General features: G+C 37.3%; 1 protein-coding gene across 1 annotated transcript in view; it reads left to right on the top strand.

The window, feature by feature from the left end:
• ephb3a (eph receptor B3a) overlaps positions 1–13,725 on the top strand; it is a 35,319-nt gene extending 21,594 nt beyond the window's left edge. Inside the window, exons 11-16 of the mRNA XM_079876651.1 lie at positions 172–294; positions 1,685–1,932; positions 6,031–6,246; positions 8,027–8,176; positions 9,643–9,836; positions 12,465–13,725. Coding sequence (XP_079732777.1) covers positions 172–294; positions 1,685–1,932; positions 6,031–6,246; positions 8,027–8,176; positions 9,643–9,836; positions 12,465–12,573 — 1,040 coding nt within the window. The 3' untranslated portion in view covers positions 12,574–13,725. The remainder of the gene's footprint in view (positions 1–171; positions 295–1,684; positions 1,933–6,030; positions 6,247–8,026; positions 8,177–9,642; positions 9,837–12,464) is intronic.
• Positions 13,726–18,886: the final 5,161 nt, after the last annotated feature.

The following is an 18,886-nucleotide window of genomic DNA, read 5'->3' on the forward strand; positions in this document are numbered from 1 at the left end:
ACCGTAAAAGGACATTGAATTTGATTATATTTTATTTAAGTCTTTTTTGTTATTGGTACAGTGGAAAGTTTTTTTTTTGTTTTTTTTTTAAACAGAATGTTTAACGTGTACATATCTAAAAATATATATATATATATATATAACATTCCTCTTTACTTCTTTTCGTTTTAGTATCACCGGGTGTAAAAGTTTACATTGACCCTTTTACATATGAGGACCCGAACGAGGCAGTTCATGAGTTTGCCCGAGAGATTGACATCTCATGTGTGAAGATAGAGGAAGTCATTGGAGCAGGTAAACCATTCCCAACATGCCTTGGATCAGTGGTTTTAAACTGGTTTTGCTTCAGGACCCAGATTTTACATGACCAAAATTGTTGTGTAATCATATAAAAGTAACAAAAAAGTCTTCTAAAATCAAATGTTGATATTTATGATTATTACCATGAATTGCATAGGTCCAACAGCATCGATTAAAAATCATATTGTTTTTGAAATAAGACTGCTATACTCATCAAGGCGGCATTTATTTGATCCAAAAATAAGGTAAAAATAGTAATATGGTGAAATTTAAAAGAATTGTTTTCTATTCTAATAGGCTATACTTTACAATGTAATTTATGAATTTGCTTGAAAAAAACTGATTTGACAGGACAGCCTCCCTTTTAATGAGATTGTTTGTTTTCATAAATATTGAGGACTGTATGATCAGTTGCATTTAATAATTTACATGCAGTGTTTTTCCCTGCTATCCATAGCCAGTGTTTTGAAAAGATCTGCAACACACCAGTTGAGAACCACTGCCTTGGAAAGTTTTAAAATATTCATTTATAACAATAGCTATTATTTAAATAGCTTAAATGGATAGTTCACCCAAAAAATTAATACATTTACTCATCCTCAAGTTGTTCCAAACTTGTACGAATTTCTTTCTTCTGCTGAACACAAAAGAATGTGGGTAACCAAACAGTTGATGGACCCCATTGTATTCCCCCCCAACCTCATACTATGGAAGTCAATGGCTACTGTAAACTACTCTGTGTTTAGCAGAAGAAAGAAACTCATACAGGTTTGGAACAACTTGAGGGTCAGTAAATGATGACAGAATTACATTTTTTGGGTGAACTATCTCTTTTAACCATTTTTACAATAAACCAAATTCATGGAAGATAACAGAGAGTTTATTCTATAACTAACCATATGCATGCTGCTTGCTGCCTTTACCTATGTTCTTCTTTGTCTTTCTTTTTTTTTCCATCCCTGTGCTTGTTTTATGTTTTATGATCTGAATCACTTCCCTCCACCTCGTCTCAAACGTTCACATCCAGAGTCCAGGCCCAAAACTCCCACAACCCTTAAACTCCTCTCTCCTCCCTCTCCACAGCCCGTCCCTAAACTCCTCTCTCACCCTCTCTCTCCATCCGTCCCCTGTCTATTCAAACTCTAAACTGTTGCCATCTGCTCTTCTCTCTCTCTCTCTCTCTTTCTCTCTCTCTCTCTCTCTCTCTCTCTCTCTCTTGCACTTTCCTTGGTCTTTCAGCAGTACATCATTTCTTCCCTCGAATGATTTTTTTATCCTGAGCTCAAACCAATAATCCTCCCTCTCCCTCACGCCCCTCACCCCACTCCCTCTCTCTCTCTCTCTCTCTCTCTCTCTCCTCTTCCTCTCTGCTCCATTCATTCAGGAGAGTTCGGGGAGGTGTGTCGAGGCCGACTCAAACAGCCTGGCAGAAAGGAAGCCACCGTGGCCATCAAGACGCTGAAGGCAGGATACACGGAGCGCCAAAGACGGGACTTTCTTAGCGAGGCCAGTATCATGGGCCAGTTTGATCATCCCAACGTCATCCACTTGGAAGGAGTTCTGACTAGGAGTTGTCCCGTGCTTATTGTCACAGAGTTCATGGAGAACGGAGCGCTCGACTCCTTCCTTAGAGTAAGACTGAGATCATATTTGATGCAAAACCATTTTTACTGCATTAGCCTTACTTATGTAACTTTACTTTAAAAGACATTCCTGGTCTTATTGTGCGCGATTCCTCAGCATCGGGAACTGAGCCCATGGGCATTTTAGACATCATTAGCGTGGCCCGGCTAAGTTATCAAGGTTAACGTTTTTCTAACCCTGTTAAATTTGCCCACTGGTACATTTCACAAAAATATATTAAATATATTTTTAAAACTACTACCATTATTTATCGTAATGCATAACACACTCTCTTCTGGAGCTGATAAAGTCCACAATCAAATGTATACTGCTTTAATAAGTAAAAGTGTGTTAAAACAAATGCAAACATATAGAATATGATTTCATTACATGACATATTCATTTTTAACTGGTAATAGTAATAACAATAGTAAGTAAAATAAAAAAACTGAAATACAAAAGTTAATAAAAGAAGCCATCTAAACATAATGTTGATTATAAAATAAATAAATAAACCTTTCCAGCTCATTTTAACCCTTGTATTGTTGTCATTGGTTCATTGTCTTGATTGTTCACAGGTGTTCCTTGTTAGTCATTAGTCTCTGTGTATATACAGTGCTATGCATAAGTTTAGACACCCATGCTAAAGTTGACTAAAAAGAGGAATAAAAAATCATCTTTTGGAAATTGAACTAAATGCCTTAATTTAAAAAATTAGGAAAAATCCAACCTTTAAGGACACCAATTTTCTTTGTGAATGAATAATGTATCGTAAATAAATAAATGTTCTTCCTTAAAATACAGGGTGCATAAGTTTGGACACCCCTATGTTAAATTCCCATAGAGGCAGGCAGATTTTTATTTTTAAAGGCCAGTTACTTCATGGATCCAGGATACTATGCATCCTGATAAAGTTCCCTTGGCCTTTGGAATTAAAATAGCCCCACATCATCACATAGCCTTCACCATACCTAGAGATTGGCATGGTTTTATTTCAGTTAGCCTAATAGCTAGTTTGATTTGCATTGAGAGATGATCTTATGGAAAGTACCCCATGCCAATCTCTAGGTATGGTGAAGGCTATGTGATAATGTGGGGCTATTTTAATTCCAAAGGCCAAGGGAACTTTATCAGGATGCATAGTATCCTAAAAAAATAATAATAAAAAATACTTAAAAATAAAAATCTGCCTGCCTCTATGGGAATTTAACATAGGGGTGTCCAAACTTATGCACCCTGTATTTTAAGGAAGAACATTTATTTATTTACGATACATTATTCATTCACAAAGAAAATTGGTGTCCTTAAAGGTTGGATTTTTCCTAATTTTTTTAAATTAAGGCATTAAGTTAAGTTTCCAAAAGATGATTTTTTATTCCTCTTTTTAGTCAACTTTAGTATGGGTGTCTAAACTTATGCATAGCACTGTATATATATATATATATATATGTACACACACACAGAGACTAATGACTAACAAGGAACACCTGTGAACAATCAAGACAATGAACCAATGACAGCATGGCAAACAGGAAATAAAAGACATGAAACATGAACAATACCCAAAACAAACCGTGACACCTTGTACCTGTACTCAAAATGGGAAAATGCATTTTGAATGACTATGTCAGTTTTGGCTTAAAAGCAAGTGGCCAGTGCTGTGCAATAAAACATACAACCTTAGCTAAGACTTTCTTACTGTAACTAAATTATATATAAATCGATATAATGTAATGAATGTTGATGTTTTTCCCCACGGTCCATGTCTTTGAGGCCCTGTACACATATTTGAAGAGTATAGTAAAGCACCCTGTTTAAACGGCTAGCGACGCAACGTGACGAACTGAAGCACTGCCATTAAATTGAAAGAATCTGTTGAGTCGTGTTGCATTGCTAGCTTGCGATCTAGATGGGGTGTTAAAATACATCAATCGCATATTAAATCAAGTTCCATTGCAATAAAAAAAACTTGCTGCAGTGCATACATTAAAAAGAGTGAAAGAAAAAGACTCAGCGTTTAAAAAAAAAAAAAAAAAACAAGCTGGAAAGAACAGACGCAGCTTTTGGAAAACCTCCGGGGCTTCGCCTAGTCACACCCCTGGTGGTAAGAAAAAAGTTTGGCTTCATAATCTTTCATCAAAATTTAATAACTTGTTCAATCAATTCCCAATGGATAAAATCAAGTCCAATTGAATATTCTGCTTCAGTCTGAAATACATCTCTGTACTTTACGAAACTTCCCTTGCATGAATCTGTGGCCAGACTGTCAGTAATAACTTTTTTCGTGCTGACAGGGGAATTTGATAACTCCTTAGCATTAAACACTTATTCATGGTTCTTTAGACAGAACCTTGCTTCACTTGTGTCAACATCTGGCTTTTAAAAAAGTCTTTAAAAATACCAAAGTAATCTAACGTCTTTATGTAATCCCTCAGCTGAGTTTCTACAGAAACACTTGATAAACTGTTTGAACTCCAGAACCTTAACCAACCCATGCAGTCAATGCAGAACACTGAGAGTTTCAACATCCAGAAGTGGGATAGTCTCGCTCTGTCTGAGCACCAGCCGATGAACTTAAAGCACATGCACCCAACCAGCCCGGCATCTTCCTACGGCACAGCCTGTACTCACACAAAGTCCAGCCAGGGACACAAGCACACTCATTTCCACGCATACACACAAACACGCTTCTAAAAATATCCGTAGGAACAAGCTTTGGCATGATTCATCTTCAACTTTAGAAGAAGATAAAAAAGCATCAACATCAGAATCTTGTAGCAGAATGTTTATCGTCACTGGAGCCAAACCAAGCGAGACTGGCTACAGACGTGATGATGTCCTTTTGCTTTGAGGCTTAACATGAACCATGTGCTATTTGTGAACAGTAGACTTGAGAATTTCCCATCAGAGGTTTCTTCAGCAGAAGAACTGTAGAATTAAAGTACATTTTTATATTGACATAAATCCGATGATTTTTTGTGCAAAAGTATGTATGTATATACTGTATATATATACAGTGTATGCTTGCAAACTAGGAAATGGCCAAGATCTTGACCAAAAATTGATGCGCATCTTGATGGAAATAACATCACAACCTTTTATTTCCATCAAGAGGTGCATGAATTTTTGGTCAAGATCTTGAATTGACAATGCAAAAGTCCAGCACTCTGTAAAGTCTCCTCCAGCACATCCCAAAGACTTTCAATGAGTTTAAGGTCTGGACTCAATGATACCAATTCCTGTGTGAAGTTATTCCTCATGCTCCACCTAACCATTCTTTTCCAATTTGATCCTGATGAATCTTGACATTGTCATACTGGAATATGGCCAGGATGTGTCTTCCTACATGGTTGTTTAAGAAATGAAAAGCTACACACTTCAATTAGACTTATAAGATATGTTGCCAAACATATAACATGCTAGAAACATAATAACTGCAATAATTACCCAATCATAGACTCTTAAGGGAATTTTTTTTTTTTTTGGCCAGGCAGTGTGTTCTCACTATTAATTATCTATTAACTATGATTTTTGCCTCAACAAACTCCTAATTACTTCTTATTAATAGTTAGTAATAGTTAGTTAATCCTGTTATTGGGTAGGATTAAGGGATGTAGAATATGATCATGTAGAATAAGGCATTAATATGTGCTTTATAAGTACTAATAAACAGCCAATACCCTAGTAATATGCAAGCTAATAAGCAACTAGTTAATTGTGAGAATTGGACTGTAAATGAAAGTGTTACTCACTGTTTTATCTCTGCTGTCTGTGATCCTATCAGAACAGACTGCGACCCACCAGAGCATTTCAGTTTTTCTCTATTCACAATATGAAAATGAAAACATGTGGTTTTGATATTCTATGTGAAGTCTGTAATTGAGTTATGCTTTTAAGTATTCAGCGCTTTTGCAAAGGAAATTGTTCCATTAGGATTAGCTATTGTGGAGTTCTGTCTTCATAGCATTGGCATCCCGATGCCGCAAGTGTATTAGTCCGACGGCACTGTCAAAGTCAGGCTGATTAGAACGAGTAGAACCGGGGTGGTTTCATGTTTACATCTGTTAATGTCACTCTCCCTCTTTTATTGCTCTGTTTCCCGCTCAGCTGAACGACGGCAGGTTTACCGTAACGCAGCTGGTTGGCATGTTGAGGGGGATCGCGGCTGGCATGAAGTATCTGTCCGACATGAACTACGTCCATCGTGACCTGGCTGCTCGCAATGTGCTCGTCAACAGCAACCTGGTGTGCAAAGTGTCCGATTTTGGCCTCTCTCGCTTTTTAGATGATAACTCATCGGACCCCACCTACACCAGCTCATTGGTGAGTTCAGATAAGGTCTGCTCTTTTTATGTACTAATATAAGGGCAATAATGAAATATTCTTGTTCCAACAAATCCTCCAATCCCCCACTAAGCCGTTATTGTAGCTTATCTTAAAGTGTATTGTCTGTACAAATTAGTAGTCAGTACATGGCTAAAGGAAAGAGCTCTTGCCTTTATTGAAAATAAATGAAGTAATTATATAATTGTATTTAATTTCATTTAAACAAAAAGCACATAACTGGTACTTATAATTTACATAAGTAAAAAAGGAGGACATTAAAAATTCTTCATAACAGAGAGATATCAATAGGGTCCATTTCCTTCATATGTCAGTACAAACTGCTAGATGATAGTATCAAATCTTTTTGTTTCAACGACATTAGCTGTGAACGTGATTTCACCAAGTAAAACATGTTCCTCACTGTGAAAGAAGTTCAACTTAATTTCAACTTAAATTACATTAAATTGACTTACAGTAAATTTGTTGAATCTTGTATAACTTATAAAATAAAGTAGAAAATTGCGTAACTTATTTTGATGAGTTAAAGCAATGTAAAAACATATGTTGTCATGACTTATTGATCATATGATTTTTTACAACATTCTGGAACAACATTCCAATCAACCAATCAGATTTTAGGGACAAGTTTACAGTCAAGTTCAGACTTACAACCAGGGTTAGGTGCTTATACATAAGTGTTATTCACATATTTTTCCCTCTGATTTGGTTAGGGTTAGGACTACATTTTCAGACAGGAATGTTGTTTCAGGATCAACAAAATATGTTGATCCACGAACATGTTTTACTTGCAAAATCACGATGACCTTATGTTAGCATAGATGACGATGCTATGCATTTGGGTTACATTCATGGTATAAATTTTCAATACCATGGTACACCATGATACTGAACGATTACCGTATTTAATAACCTGGTTACTTTTGGGTTTCTGTCGGATTCTGTGATAGCTTACACATGCTGTGGTGTTTATGCACTTTATGAACGTCCAAAAACCATGTTAGTATGGTATACTGTTTGGTATTTTTTGTTAGCATATTAACCTAAAGGACCCTATAAAATAATTGTTGTGGATTTTAGTCCATGTCTGTTAGCTTTGAGGGATCCAGGTGCCAGACAGAAATGTAAGCGATATCTGCGCTTCACAGATACAGTGTGCATTAACAATTGATAAGAACAGCCTTGACCATCAGAATCGGGAGTACAGATGGCATACTTGATATGTGGAAGAAGCCTGTCTCTATCTCTGTCTGTTGGAAACATATGGAAGTAGTCAGTACAGTACGGCTTGTTCAATGTGTCCGACATGATAGGCGACAGATAAGGGAATTGAATGTCTAGAATCCCTTAAAATTCCTTTCAGTTTATTTTTAGAATCTTTTGGCTACAAATGTTGAGTAAACATTTGTGTCATTTCTGGGCATGCTTGTATTAGTAGAAGTGAAGATTTAGTGCTAGCATGCTAGTTTAGCTCGTAATTGGCTTGGATTAGTGTATTGATTAGCTTCCCTGTTCACGTTGTCTGTTTCATGGACAGATCAAACCGTTATGTTTAAATTTAGAACGCTGCCATCTTATTTTTACTGGTTTTCATCTTAGATTAATGAACCCAGCGATGGTGCCCTGTGGGGAGAAAGCTGTGAGTTTGGGCCGAGTCTTCGCTCTAATTAGGCAGCTGAAGACTCCAGCCATGTCATTGCTTTTAAAGTCTGTGTTTGGATTTAATGGCTTCTCTGTGTGCATGTGTGTTATCATGTAGGGGGGGAAAATCCCAATCCGCTGGACCGCTCCCGAGGCGATCGCCTTTAGGAAGTTCACCTCTGCCAGTGATGTGTGGAGCTACGGCATTGTGATGTGGGAGGTCATGTCCTTCGGGGAGCGGCCGTACTGGGACATGAGCAATCAAGATGTATGTCAACTTTTTAATGTCATTTATCTCATGTTTAAAGTCAAATTATATATGTATATATATATATATATATATATATATATATATATATATATATATATGTATTAGTGCTGGGCAACAATTAACCGTGATTAATCACATCCAAAATAAAAGTTTGTTTATTTGTTTGTTTACATAATAATATGTGTGTTTACTGTGTATAATTTTGTATATATAAACACACACATATGCATGTATATATTTAAGAAAAGTGTGTTATTTATATATAAAATATTTGTATTTATAATATATAATATAAATTATGTATAAATAAATATATATATACATGCAGATATTTCTTAAATATATACATGCATATGTGTGTATTTATATATACAAAATAATTATACACAGTACACACACAAATATTATGTAAACACAAACTTTTATTTTGGATGGGATTAATCGCGATAAATCATTGCCCAGCACTAATATATATGTATATGTTATTGTTATTATTATTATTATTATTATTATTAATTATTTTTTATTTATTTATTGAAAAGCACATACCTTTGGCCGAGGTAAATAATTAAGGAGGGAAATAAGTATTTATGCATTTAAGTTTTTTGGGGGATTCTCCATTATTCTCAACGACGATTCTCATATTCAAGCTGAACTAAATGTAAAAATCAAGTTGTGTTACAATATTTATTACTGTAATACAGTAAAATAAATACTGTAACATTAATGTTTTATGTAAATCAGCACAAATAAAAGGTAGGACAAAATATACTATAACTATACTAAATACAATTCACATTTTGAATAAGATAAGAATAGAAAATAGAAAAAGCCACCGCTCATCCGTCAATAAAGTCTTGTAGTGAGGTGCTGCTAAACTAAATCATCATTGAAATTGTACAAATACAGCAGCCGCACACTCAAACACTGTGCAAAGATCAATTTATTGTCAAGCTTTCGGTCTTGCGACCTTCTTCAGGCAATAATAATAAGATAATTATAAGATAAGATAGGAATAAGATAAGAATGACATTTTTTTGCATTACGTTAATGGGAATGGTTTGTATAAATATAATAAAAGTTAATTGTATTTCATTTTTTAATGAGCATTTTGTTTTTGTGGTGAAATATGACCCAGACATTTTCCTGACCGGTTTCATGAGGTCCATCCTTTCACACTAATTATATTGTTAAAATACATGTTTTTTATCCTCGTTTATTATACTGTTTACTGTCGCTATTCTGTGCAATAGCTTTTGTTGTTTTGTCTATCCCTCAAGCACAATTCTGAGAAGATCTTATGAAGGTTTTTTTTAAACCCTATTAGTCTTTATTATGGTTTAACTGTTGTAACGTTCCAGTCGCGTGCTGTACTGTATGCCTAATAAAACTCTGCATATATACTGCGGAGTTTGTCCTCATGCAGAAGGACAGTGTAACTGCTTTGTCTGTTGATGCTGTAGGTAATGAACGCAGTGGAGCAGGACTACAGGCTGCCTCCTCCCATGGACTGCCCTGCAGTGCTGCACCAGCTCATGCTGGAGTGCTGGGTGAAGGAGCGGAACATGAGGCCACGCTTCGGACAGATCGTCAGCACACTTGACAAGCTCCTCCGCAACGCCGCAAGCCTCAAAGTGCTTACCAGTACACACTCAGGGTGAGCAGGAAACAGCCAGATTGGACACGGGTCAATTCTGGCTTTGACTTACAGGAAAAAGATGGATCTTTCTGCTGAAACGTAGTTTGTGAAATCACAATTGGCAGAGCGTATGGGAAAGAGTGCGTCGTTACTGCTAATTCGTCATTTTTGCTCAGAATATTATTGATAGCACGGCATTTTACCCCACATTGTGATTCTGTTATTTAAAAAAATTATTAGAGAAGAATGCATTGCTAATTTTTCATGTCTCAAGATACATAGTGAAGTTTTGTGCGGTAGCTTGTTTCTGAGTGGTATAAAACATTTTTAAAAAATAAGTAACTAAAAAATGTAACTATAAAAAATGAAGGTTAAAATATTTTTTTTTTAAATTATGAGGTGTATTCACTAAAGGAAAATTTTTTTTTGCAATTGTAATATATATAGTCACATTGTGAGACGTAAAGTCGCAATTAAGCCAATTGCAAGACAATCACATTGTGAGTTTTAAAATGCCATGCACAAGTTGCAGTTGTGAGAGAGTTACTTTGCATAATATATAGTTGAAATTACAAGAAATAAAAGACAATCTGCTAGACAAAGTCACATTGTGAAATGTAAAATGCCAATTCCAAGTCGGAATTGTTTGACAGTCACTTTGCACAATATAAAATTGAAATTTCAAGAACTAGTCACATTTTGAGCTTTAAAAATTAAACTCTAATTGATGGGAACACAGCCTTGTGAATTTTACGTCATTAGCTACATGGCACAAGCTGATTGGTTCCTGTTGCATCTGCAGCCAATGAGCTTGCTGCTCAACGTTTAAATAGTTGATGCGTGTTTGCTATAGAAGTTTAAAGCGCGCTTTCAAAGTTCCTCTGAAACCCTCCACCTCCCCCAGCTCCACCTGTATAGATCTGCTACTGGTAATTTCATAAATGCTATTTGTGCCACAGCAGCATGTTTGTGTGTGTACTGGCAGTAGCAAGTCCCTGTACTTGCTCTGCAGCAGCATCAACGTAGCAGATCTATTCCACCCAGACCAAATACATTAACATTGTCATATCCATAACCATGATAAACTCTTTAGAGAGTTGTCATGATGATAGAATGACAGTTACTCTAAATAAAGTTGCAATTGTGAGATATAGTCACAATTATCTTTTTATTTTTTTACTTGCAGAAACAGACAGAATAGAAACGGTAACATACAGTGAGGATAATGGGAAATGTTCGTTCATATTGCGATCTCTGGCGTTTGATTGATCATAGTAAATCTAAGCACAATTTGTGCCATTACTGAGATCTCTACGTGAGAAGATGTGAGATTACTAGCGAGATACATCTGAGAAGCAGGAGACTTTGCTTTCCATTCCAGCTCATTGCAGTCTAGGAGAAATAATTGAGATATTAAAAAGAGATCTCTCTTCCCTGCGGGTAAAGCACAAGCTGAATTTTTAAACTGAATATGTGCAGCAATAGCTATCCCCATAAGCTAACCCCTCCCCGCGCCTCACAATGCAAATCATTATTTACCGTATAGACCCCCCCCCCCCCCCCAACTCTTCACGATAAGCAGTTTCAACCACATAAATTATCCAGCAAATAAATGCAATCTATAACACTGCTGAGTCTTAGTCAAAATAAGCACGCTCATTTGACTTGCGTTTGTGAATGCGCTGCTTTAGCCTAAATCGCTGTGAACCGCACTGTTTTGGGAACGGAGTAACGGCTGACTTACACACAGTGCAGTGCCCTTTCCTCTTCGCTGGCTGCTGTGTCTGCTCACTGGGGAAGCTGGTTCAGTTCAGACTAGGCTAGCGGAGGTGGCGAACAGAGCTTAATAAGGGAGATGGAGGAGATGCTAAAAGAGAGCAATGACTTTAATTAGTCGGCTAATGAGCTTTTTAATGTGCCGGCAGTGGAGCCTCATGTCCAGCGGTCGAGTGTGTGTGCGTGTGCCTCCGCGTGACGCCGCATGCTGATGGCCTGTGTATGATTCATTTATGTTTGCATCTGTATGCACGAGCAGCGCTGGCCGGGCTGTTGACATGTCATGATCCAATCTCCAGAGACAGCTGTGTGTCTCTGTGCGTGATTACTATCCTCGTTTGAATGAGAGCATACACATTTTGGTCTTCTTTTATTGGAAATTTAAGGAATACTTTACCCCAAAATGAAAAGACTGTCATCCAAACCTACATAGTGTCATGATAACGCTTTATTTTATAGTACTTGGTACGTTACATATACTTACTATTCTAATAACATTAAATTAGGCATACATACAAGCAACTGAAATGACCATAAACCATATAGTAATTACAATAATATAACCCAGTACTTATTTGTGTAATTACACTTTGACAAGGACACCTTCAAATCAAGCAAACACAGCAATTTTTTTTCGCTGGAACTGGACATTTTGAAGAATCTTGATGTAGCTCTTTCCACTCCATCTGGAATTAAGTTGAGAATGGAAATTCCAATTCAATTCCTAAATTGACAGAATTGAAATTTGAATTTGATTGTAAAGTATTTAAAATGAAATATATATCGTTTTTTTTAACAAAGATAGATCCTTCAATGCTGTCAATGTTTCCTGCGTTAGCTGATTTTTGCTTTGTTTTTCCCTCTCTATAGTGATCTCTGTCGAATTGGCGGGACCCTGCCGGGCCACCAAAGGAAGAGTATAGAAGATGCACAAGACATGAAACAACAAATGAGCCAAACTCTTCCCATAAGGGTTTGACTGATTAAAAAAAAAAACACCTGCTGAGCCTCCAGGCTAGCATCAAAATCCCATTTGAAGAGCAAACCTGACTGGGACAATCCATAAAGCCCATGGAAAATTACTGGAACCGACTATTGCTTGAAGAGCCAATGGAAAACCTGTATACAATTTGGGACAGTGTCGCACCTCTCCCAAGGAGCCTGTGGAAAACTACAGCGTGTCCAATGGAAAAGTGTATCAGCCTGTGTATGGAGCACCTGGAGAGTGCTGGGAAAACACAGCACATGTTAATTGGAATTCTGTATGATGGCGCCTCAGGCAATCGTCTTTGTTCTTTCCCCCCCTTTTGTCATGACTTTCTCGTGTTTACATGGATTAAATTGGCGACATTTCTACTTCTCAGGTTCAGTTTGCATGTGTGCATGTGTTTCTCTAATGGCAAAAAAAACAAAAAAAAACGATCACTCTCTTCCTTAACTCAAATCCCTTCCATTCTTTCTCTCATTTGCCGAGGCCACAAACGATGAGACGGACTTGAGAATTATAAGCTAACTGTAATAATGTTTAAAATATGTATTAAATGTAAGCCGGGACTGTATTTTGCCGCTCTATTTCCCTCAAAGACTTGTTTCTTCTGATCTTTTCTTCATATTGAAGAAAGGAAAAGAGAGTGGAACACACGAAAGTTTCAAACTGGGCAGGATGGACTCAAACTGTAACTTTCAGAAAGAGACGAGGAAATGTTCAAAGAATGGAAAGTCCTTAAGTCCTGACTTTAAAGAAGTGGATTGTCAAGACAGGTGTTTTATTTACCTCCGTTGTATTTTGTCTTCCATGACACGCTCTTGAGAAATTGCTCTACGTGGAGGACTCCGGACTGTGAATTCCCGTTTCCTCTGCTGGTGAGAGAAGGGGAATTGTGATCCGTATGTATGTGTGTTTGTGTGTGTGTGTGTGGGTGTACAGTATGCTCATGTGTGCTTGAGTGAGCCGGTCGAGCTCTACAGCTTTACATGCATGCCATATTCAAAACTCAAACCTATCTGAGAGGGGAGATGACAACAGGTCAACTTGAGAGCTGTTGTTTGATGAATATTCCACTTATTTTAATTCAGTCTGTTCAAATATGCATAACTGTGTAAATAAATGCCTCATAAGAACTGAAGAGTCATCAACATGATTATAACGGCTAATTTATGAGACCCGTGACACCTACATGAAATGTTCCAATTTACTAAATTCATTGTTTAGTGCAACAAAATGCTACATTGCTGGGTTTTGTTTCACACTCTATTGCACATACATTAATTGACAATAATCAAATGACAATTTCCCTTAAAATATCACCTCTCTCATACGAAGCATCAGGAGGTCAAGTTCACTTTAGTGAATCAGTTTGTTCAGGCGGTTCATTTAAATTTATCCAGGCGAATGACTCCCTGCACAGAGGATTTTAGCTATATAATGAATTATTTTACTATCCATCAATTTTATTATTATTAATTAAAGGTAGGGTTGGCAATTTTGGACAGGCTAGCAATAGCGAGCTAGCTTTGAAAGCATAAGATCCCACCCTCCCTTCAGAGCCTCTCTAAAGCCACTCCTCCAAAACACATGAACGCACACAGCAGATTCTGCAAAGCATTACGAGGCGAAAGAAGGAGTTAAATTAACTCATGTATCAAGGCACATACCATTACAATAATAATGAACGTAAACAACTTGCAGAGCTCTAGTTGTACCACCTGACTTCTGCAGATTCATTTCGGCATTGATAGTCTTGACACAGAACAGCTCCAGGAAGAACATTGTGGGTTGCCATCTCGTAATTACGGTAACTGAATTCGGATTGGACGAACATTTTTTGGTCCTGAGACTTCCACAGAAGATCTATGTACATGTTTTAAAATTTAGACCAGTTCTATTATTGATTGCTATCAGGGTGTGAAGAGAGTTTCAACCAGTATAATAAAGCGTGTTTATTAAACAGCTTGTCTACCCTACCTTTAATTTATGTATTTTATTTATTTGTGTATTATTAATATTGTTAATAACTGTTAATATAATATATTATTAGTAGGGTTTCATTAATATTGCAATTGGTATTCAACATTTGAACAGGATTTCTTATATGTAATTTATATTAGTTTATATGTAGTTTATTATTATGTTTAAATTGATATGTTATCTACTTTATCTACTCTAATAGTCTACTTTTTGCTGTAGTTTAGCTACTTTTAATTATGAGTCAGTTTTATTTTGACAGTCTAATTTCATTGAAGATTCCTTAACACTGCCAACATAATGCCATTCCATGTGTGAATTGATGTCCAACATCCAATTATCCACAAGTTCGCCTGATAAAAGTATAATCCCCCCGAATCGCCAGCACTTATTTCTTTACGAGCAGACTTGGAAGGCAGTTTGTCAGCATGATCAGAGCTTCTCTATCTCTTGTGTATCTCCCTGATTTCCCAAGTCAGATCTCCCTCCGCGGCAAAGCTCCGCATTCCCCACGATGCACAAAAGCACGTTTGATCTTTCCAATTACGCCGGCCGCTCTGTGCAAGCCTGCAGATCGGAGAGAACAGCTTGGCAGCAGAATTGGTTGCACATCAGGCTCTTTTACTGGCGGAGTTATTCGCCCAAAGGTTGAGATCCGCGTATCTGCCTTTGCTGCTGCCTCATCAAGAGAGAGGAATTGTTTGGGCCAAAAGTGCAGTAATAATCACAATGCGTGAACTCTCATTAAGATGGTGGAGGGTTTTGTGTGTGGGAGGTTGTGTGTTTGTGTTTATTTGTGTGTATCTGTGAAAGAGGAAGGGAGAGTGTTAGTGTGGGCGGTGGAAATATAGTAGCTTTGTTCCAAAAACTAGTGAGCCGCCTCAATGTCTACTGCCTACATAAGCAGCCACCTTAATCGTCTTCCTGACGGTCATGGAAGCTCATTAGTGATCATTGCAGAAAACAATGAACAAAATTTAAACAAACAGTATTCCACACAGTAGTAGAGCTCGATTTGCCCCTGATTTCAATGGTTACATGTTAGCATGTTGTTAAACTAAACACTCTGAACGTCATAACCTCACATGTAACCTTTACAAAATGCTTGTAGGTAGCAACTCTACATGTATGCTCTACAAACAGCATTTTGAATGGGATACACGCCATTTATTTCATTGGCTCATGTTAGCATGTTGCTAAGCTAAGCATCCTCACGGACATGGAACCCCATAAGTGACTGTTACAAAGCACTCCACATAGGCAGTCGACTTGCCATTGGTTTTAATGGTTTCATGTTAGCATGTTGCTAAGCTAATAAGCATTATAATACAGAAATTCATTACCACAACTTATTCATTTGTTCCCTCGTTTTAGGAAAATTGTAGCCAGTTGTACTAATTCGCTTTCTTGTTTTCGTTAAATGGTTGTAACCTACTAATTTGATTCCTCGCTTAAATTTTGTTAATTTCATTTAGGTTACGTTTGCATTAATCTGTTAATCCTCACAACTATGTTCCTTTTTTAGAAAGAAATGGTCTCTGTGGGGATTTCCAGTCAGGATTTAGACCGTATCATAGTACTGAGACTGCTCTCATTGGAGTTACTAATGATTTGCTCTTACTATCCGATCATCTCTATTAGTGTTACTCGATCTTAGTGCTGCTTTTGACACTATCAACCACAACATTTTTTTTTTAATAGACTCGAAAATTATGTTGGCATTAGTGGAATTGCATTAGCATTGTTCAAATCATTCTTATCTGACCGTTATCAGTTTGTAGCAGTAAATGAAGAGATGTCATATCGATCACAAGTTCAGTATGGAGTACCGCAAGGCTCAGTACTAGGACCGTTGCAGTAAGATGATTTAAATGCTTTCTGACGTTATTGTGGATGGAGAGTGCTTTGAAACAAAAACGTTATTTTCAAATGTATCCTGATTACTTTAGATGTAGCCTCAGTTAACTTAAACGAGAGAACGAATTAGTAAACTGTGGCCATTATTTAATTAAAACCTGTGCAAAAAAATGATAAAACATGGCCACGAATTAACAAATTGTGGGAACTAATTCTCTTCTCTTTTTTTTCTGCGGGGCTCCTTATAACCTTAAATTACTCTAAAGTATTTTAATAAATACTTTTCGTTTTTGCTGAAACAAGTTTATTTATAATCTGCATTTTCTTATTTCATATTGGATTTATTAATCACTACCCTTGCTGAAGTGCATTCTGGGAATACTTTCTCTGTTAAGATTGTGATGCTGCTTTAAAATTTGGCCAAAATTAGAAATCTAATGATGCAGCATAATTAAGACTGGAATTAAGGTTTGGAACAGTCTTCACATCAGGAGCATATCCATGATGCCTTAGAATGCTGCCACCATAGTTTTAGAACAGAGCAAGCGTGCAAGTTTGTGCGGGGGAAAGGAAGATTCAGACAGACGGGCTGAGAGTGTGTTAGCATCTGTGTTGTTTGAGAGAAAGATAGCAAAAGAGAGCGAATGGTGGAGTGTAACCGCGCTGAAGACTCGGGGGGTTGTCAGAGACACATCACTGCATGCTGCAGAAGTTGCATTGAACGTATAACTAACGTTCTCTTGGCGCGTGTGTAAGTGGAAGCTGTCAAGACGTGCTTCTTGACTGTCGGCTCAGGCTCGAAATTCCAATTAGATGGACATGGCAGATTCGGCGTATACCGGATGGAAAACAGCTCGCAGTACGGTCTCACTACAGATGTAGGAGGATGTGCTGACCTCTTTCAATTTACGTGGGTTTTACACTGGTGACAACTTGATTTTTCAATTTTCTGAAGAAAATGGGAGTGGTACTTTCTGTGCAAAACAAGCTGCCATGATGCTAAAGCACTGCTATGCAGTTGCTAAGGTGTTGTGAGTCGTTGATATACTATTGAGAATTGGTTGCTAGGCTTGTCTGGATGGTTGCTAGGTGGTCTCTATGATATTCTAGTCTCCGAATATGGCTTGGGTCTCTCCTTCAATTTAGGTCTAAAAGATTTTTTCAGACATTATATCATCTGCCAGGCAAAAATTATTTAGAATCGCTTAGAAAAATAAACAGCACACCTCTTCTAAATAATCTACATGATTTGAGGTATCACTCATGTCTTTTCCACTTATAGTGTGGAATGGAGTACACAACAAAGTTTAATACTTAGGATTAGAGGTTTAGAATATGCCTATAAATGTATGTGCAATAATAACAGTGATGTTTTTTACCCTAGCAAATACTGCAAATTACAATTCTGTGCACTGCTTCATTGGCGCTGTGTAATTTTCTGTAGCATCGCATCTCTCTTCATGGATTAGATGATCTTGCTTAGAGACCGTTTTGCCCCATTGATTTCCTCCCACATACACGCGGGAGCAACACTGTGACACCATCACACCATCTACTGACATTCATGCTCCTTCACAAGTGTTTATCCAGCGTCTACATGACAAGAGGTGTCGGAACAGGCGGAGGTGTAGATATGAACGCGCTGTTGGTTTGTACTTGTTTATTTAATAACCACACACAAGAATTACATGCTTGTTATCTGCCACCCATGTAAAGGTGAATACAGTGTCCCTTGTTAAAACTAAGAATGAACACGGAAGTATTGCATCAATGTATGTGGGTAACAAAAATGACAACCTAGTGATGGCAATGAAACTGAATTTGAATGGCATGTTTATAGCTGCCCAACAAGCCTCTAGACAGAGCTGAAAATATTTAAGACAACATGAAATAGCATTTGCAATGTAGGGAGGGACTAGATTATATATCCATGCTGACATTTATTGGATTGTAAAAATGGAAATTTATATACAATCAGACCTGAATGTGAGATTATAGTCAATTTTAGGTGGCACTGAGTCTCTGATTAGAATCCCGGTTGAGCCAGTAGGCCTTTCTGTGTGGGGTATCTCCTACAATTCAAAGACATGCAGAACAGGTGAATTGGAGACACTAAATGGGAGTGTTTGAAGAAGCATTTTCTTTGGGATGTGGAACCTGAAAGTCAAGTCAAGTGGTCGACCGATATATCAGCCAACATTTGGCAATTTTAAATGATTGGCATTAGCCAAAAAGGTTTGGAATTTTGACATTGTCAGGACGTTTATTTTGAAAGCACTGGAAATGCCGGCAGCTAAGACTCTAGTTCCCATTCCCATTCCCGTTCCTAGTCTTCATTCGTTTTCTGTCTTTGTTTAACAGTTCTATCTAAGGTAACATAACACTAGGCAAAAATAGCTGGTAACACTTCAGAATACTGTTCCTTCATTAATGAATAACAACACAGGAACAAATGAGTACGCACTATTAA

This window comes from Squalius cephalus (assembly GCF_949319135.1).
Source record: "Squalius cephalus genome assembly, chromosome: 7".
NCBI classification, from domain to species: domain Eukaryota; kingdom Metazoa; phylum Chordata; class Actinopteri; order Cypriniformes; family Leuciscidae; genus Squalius; species Squalius cephalus.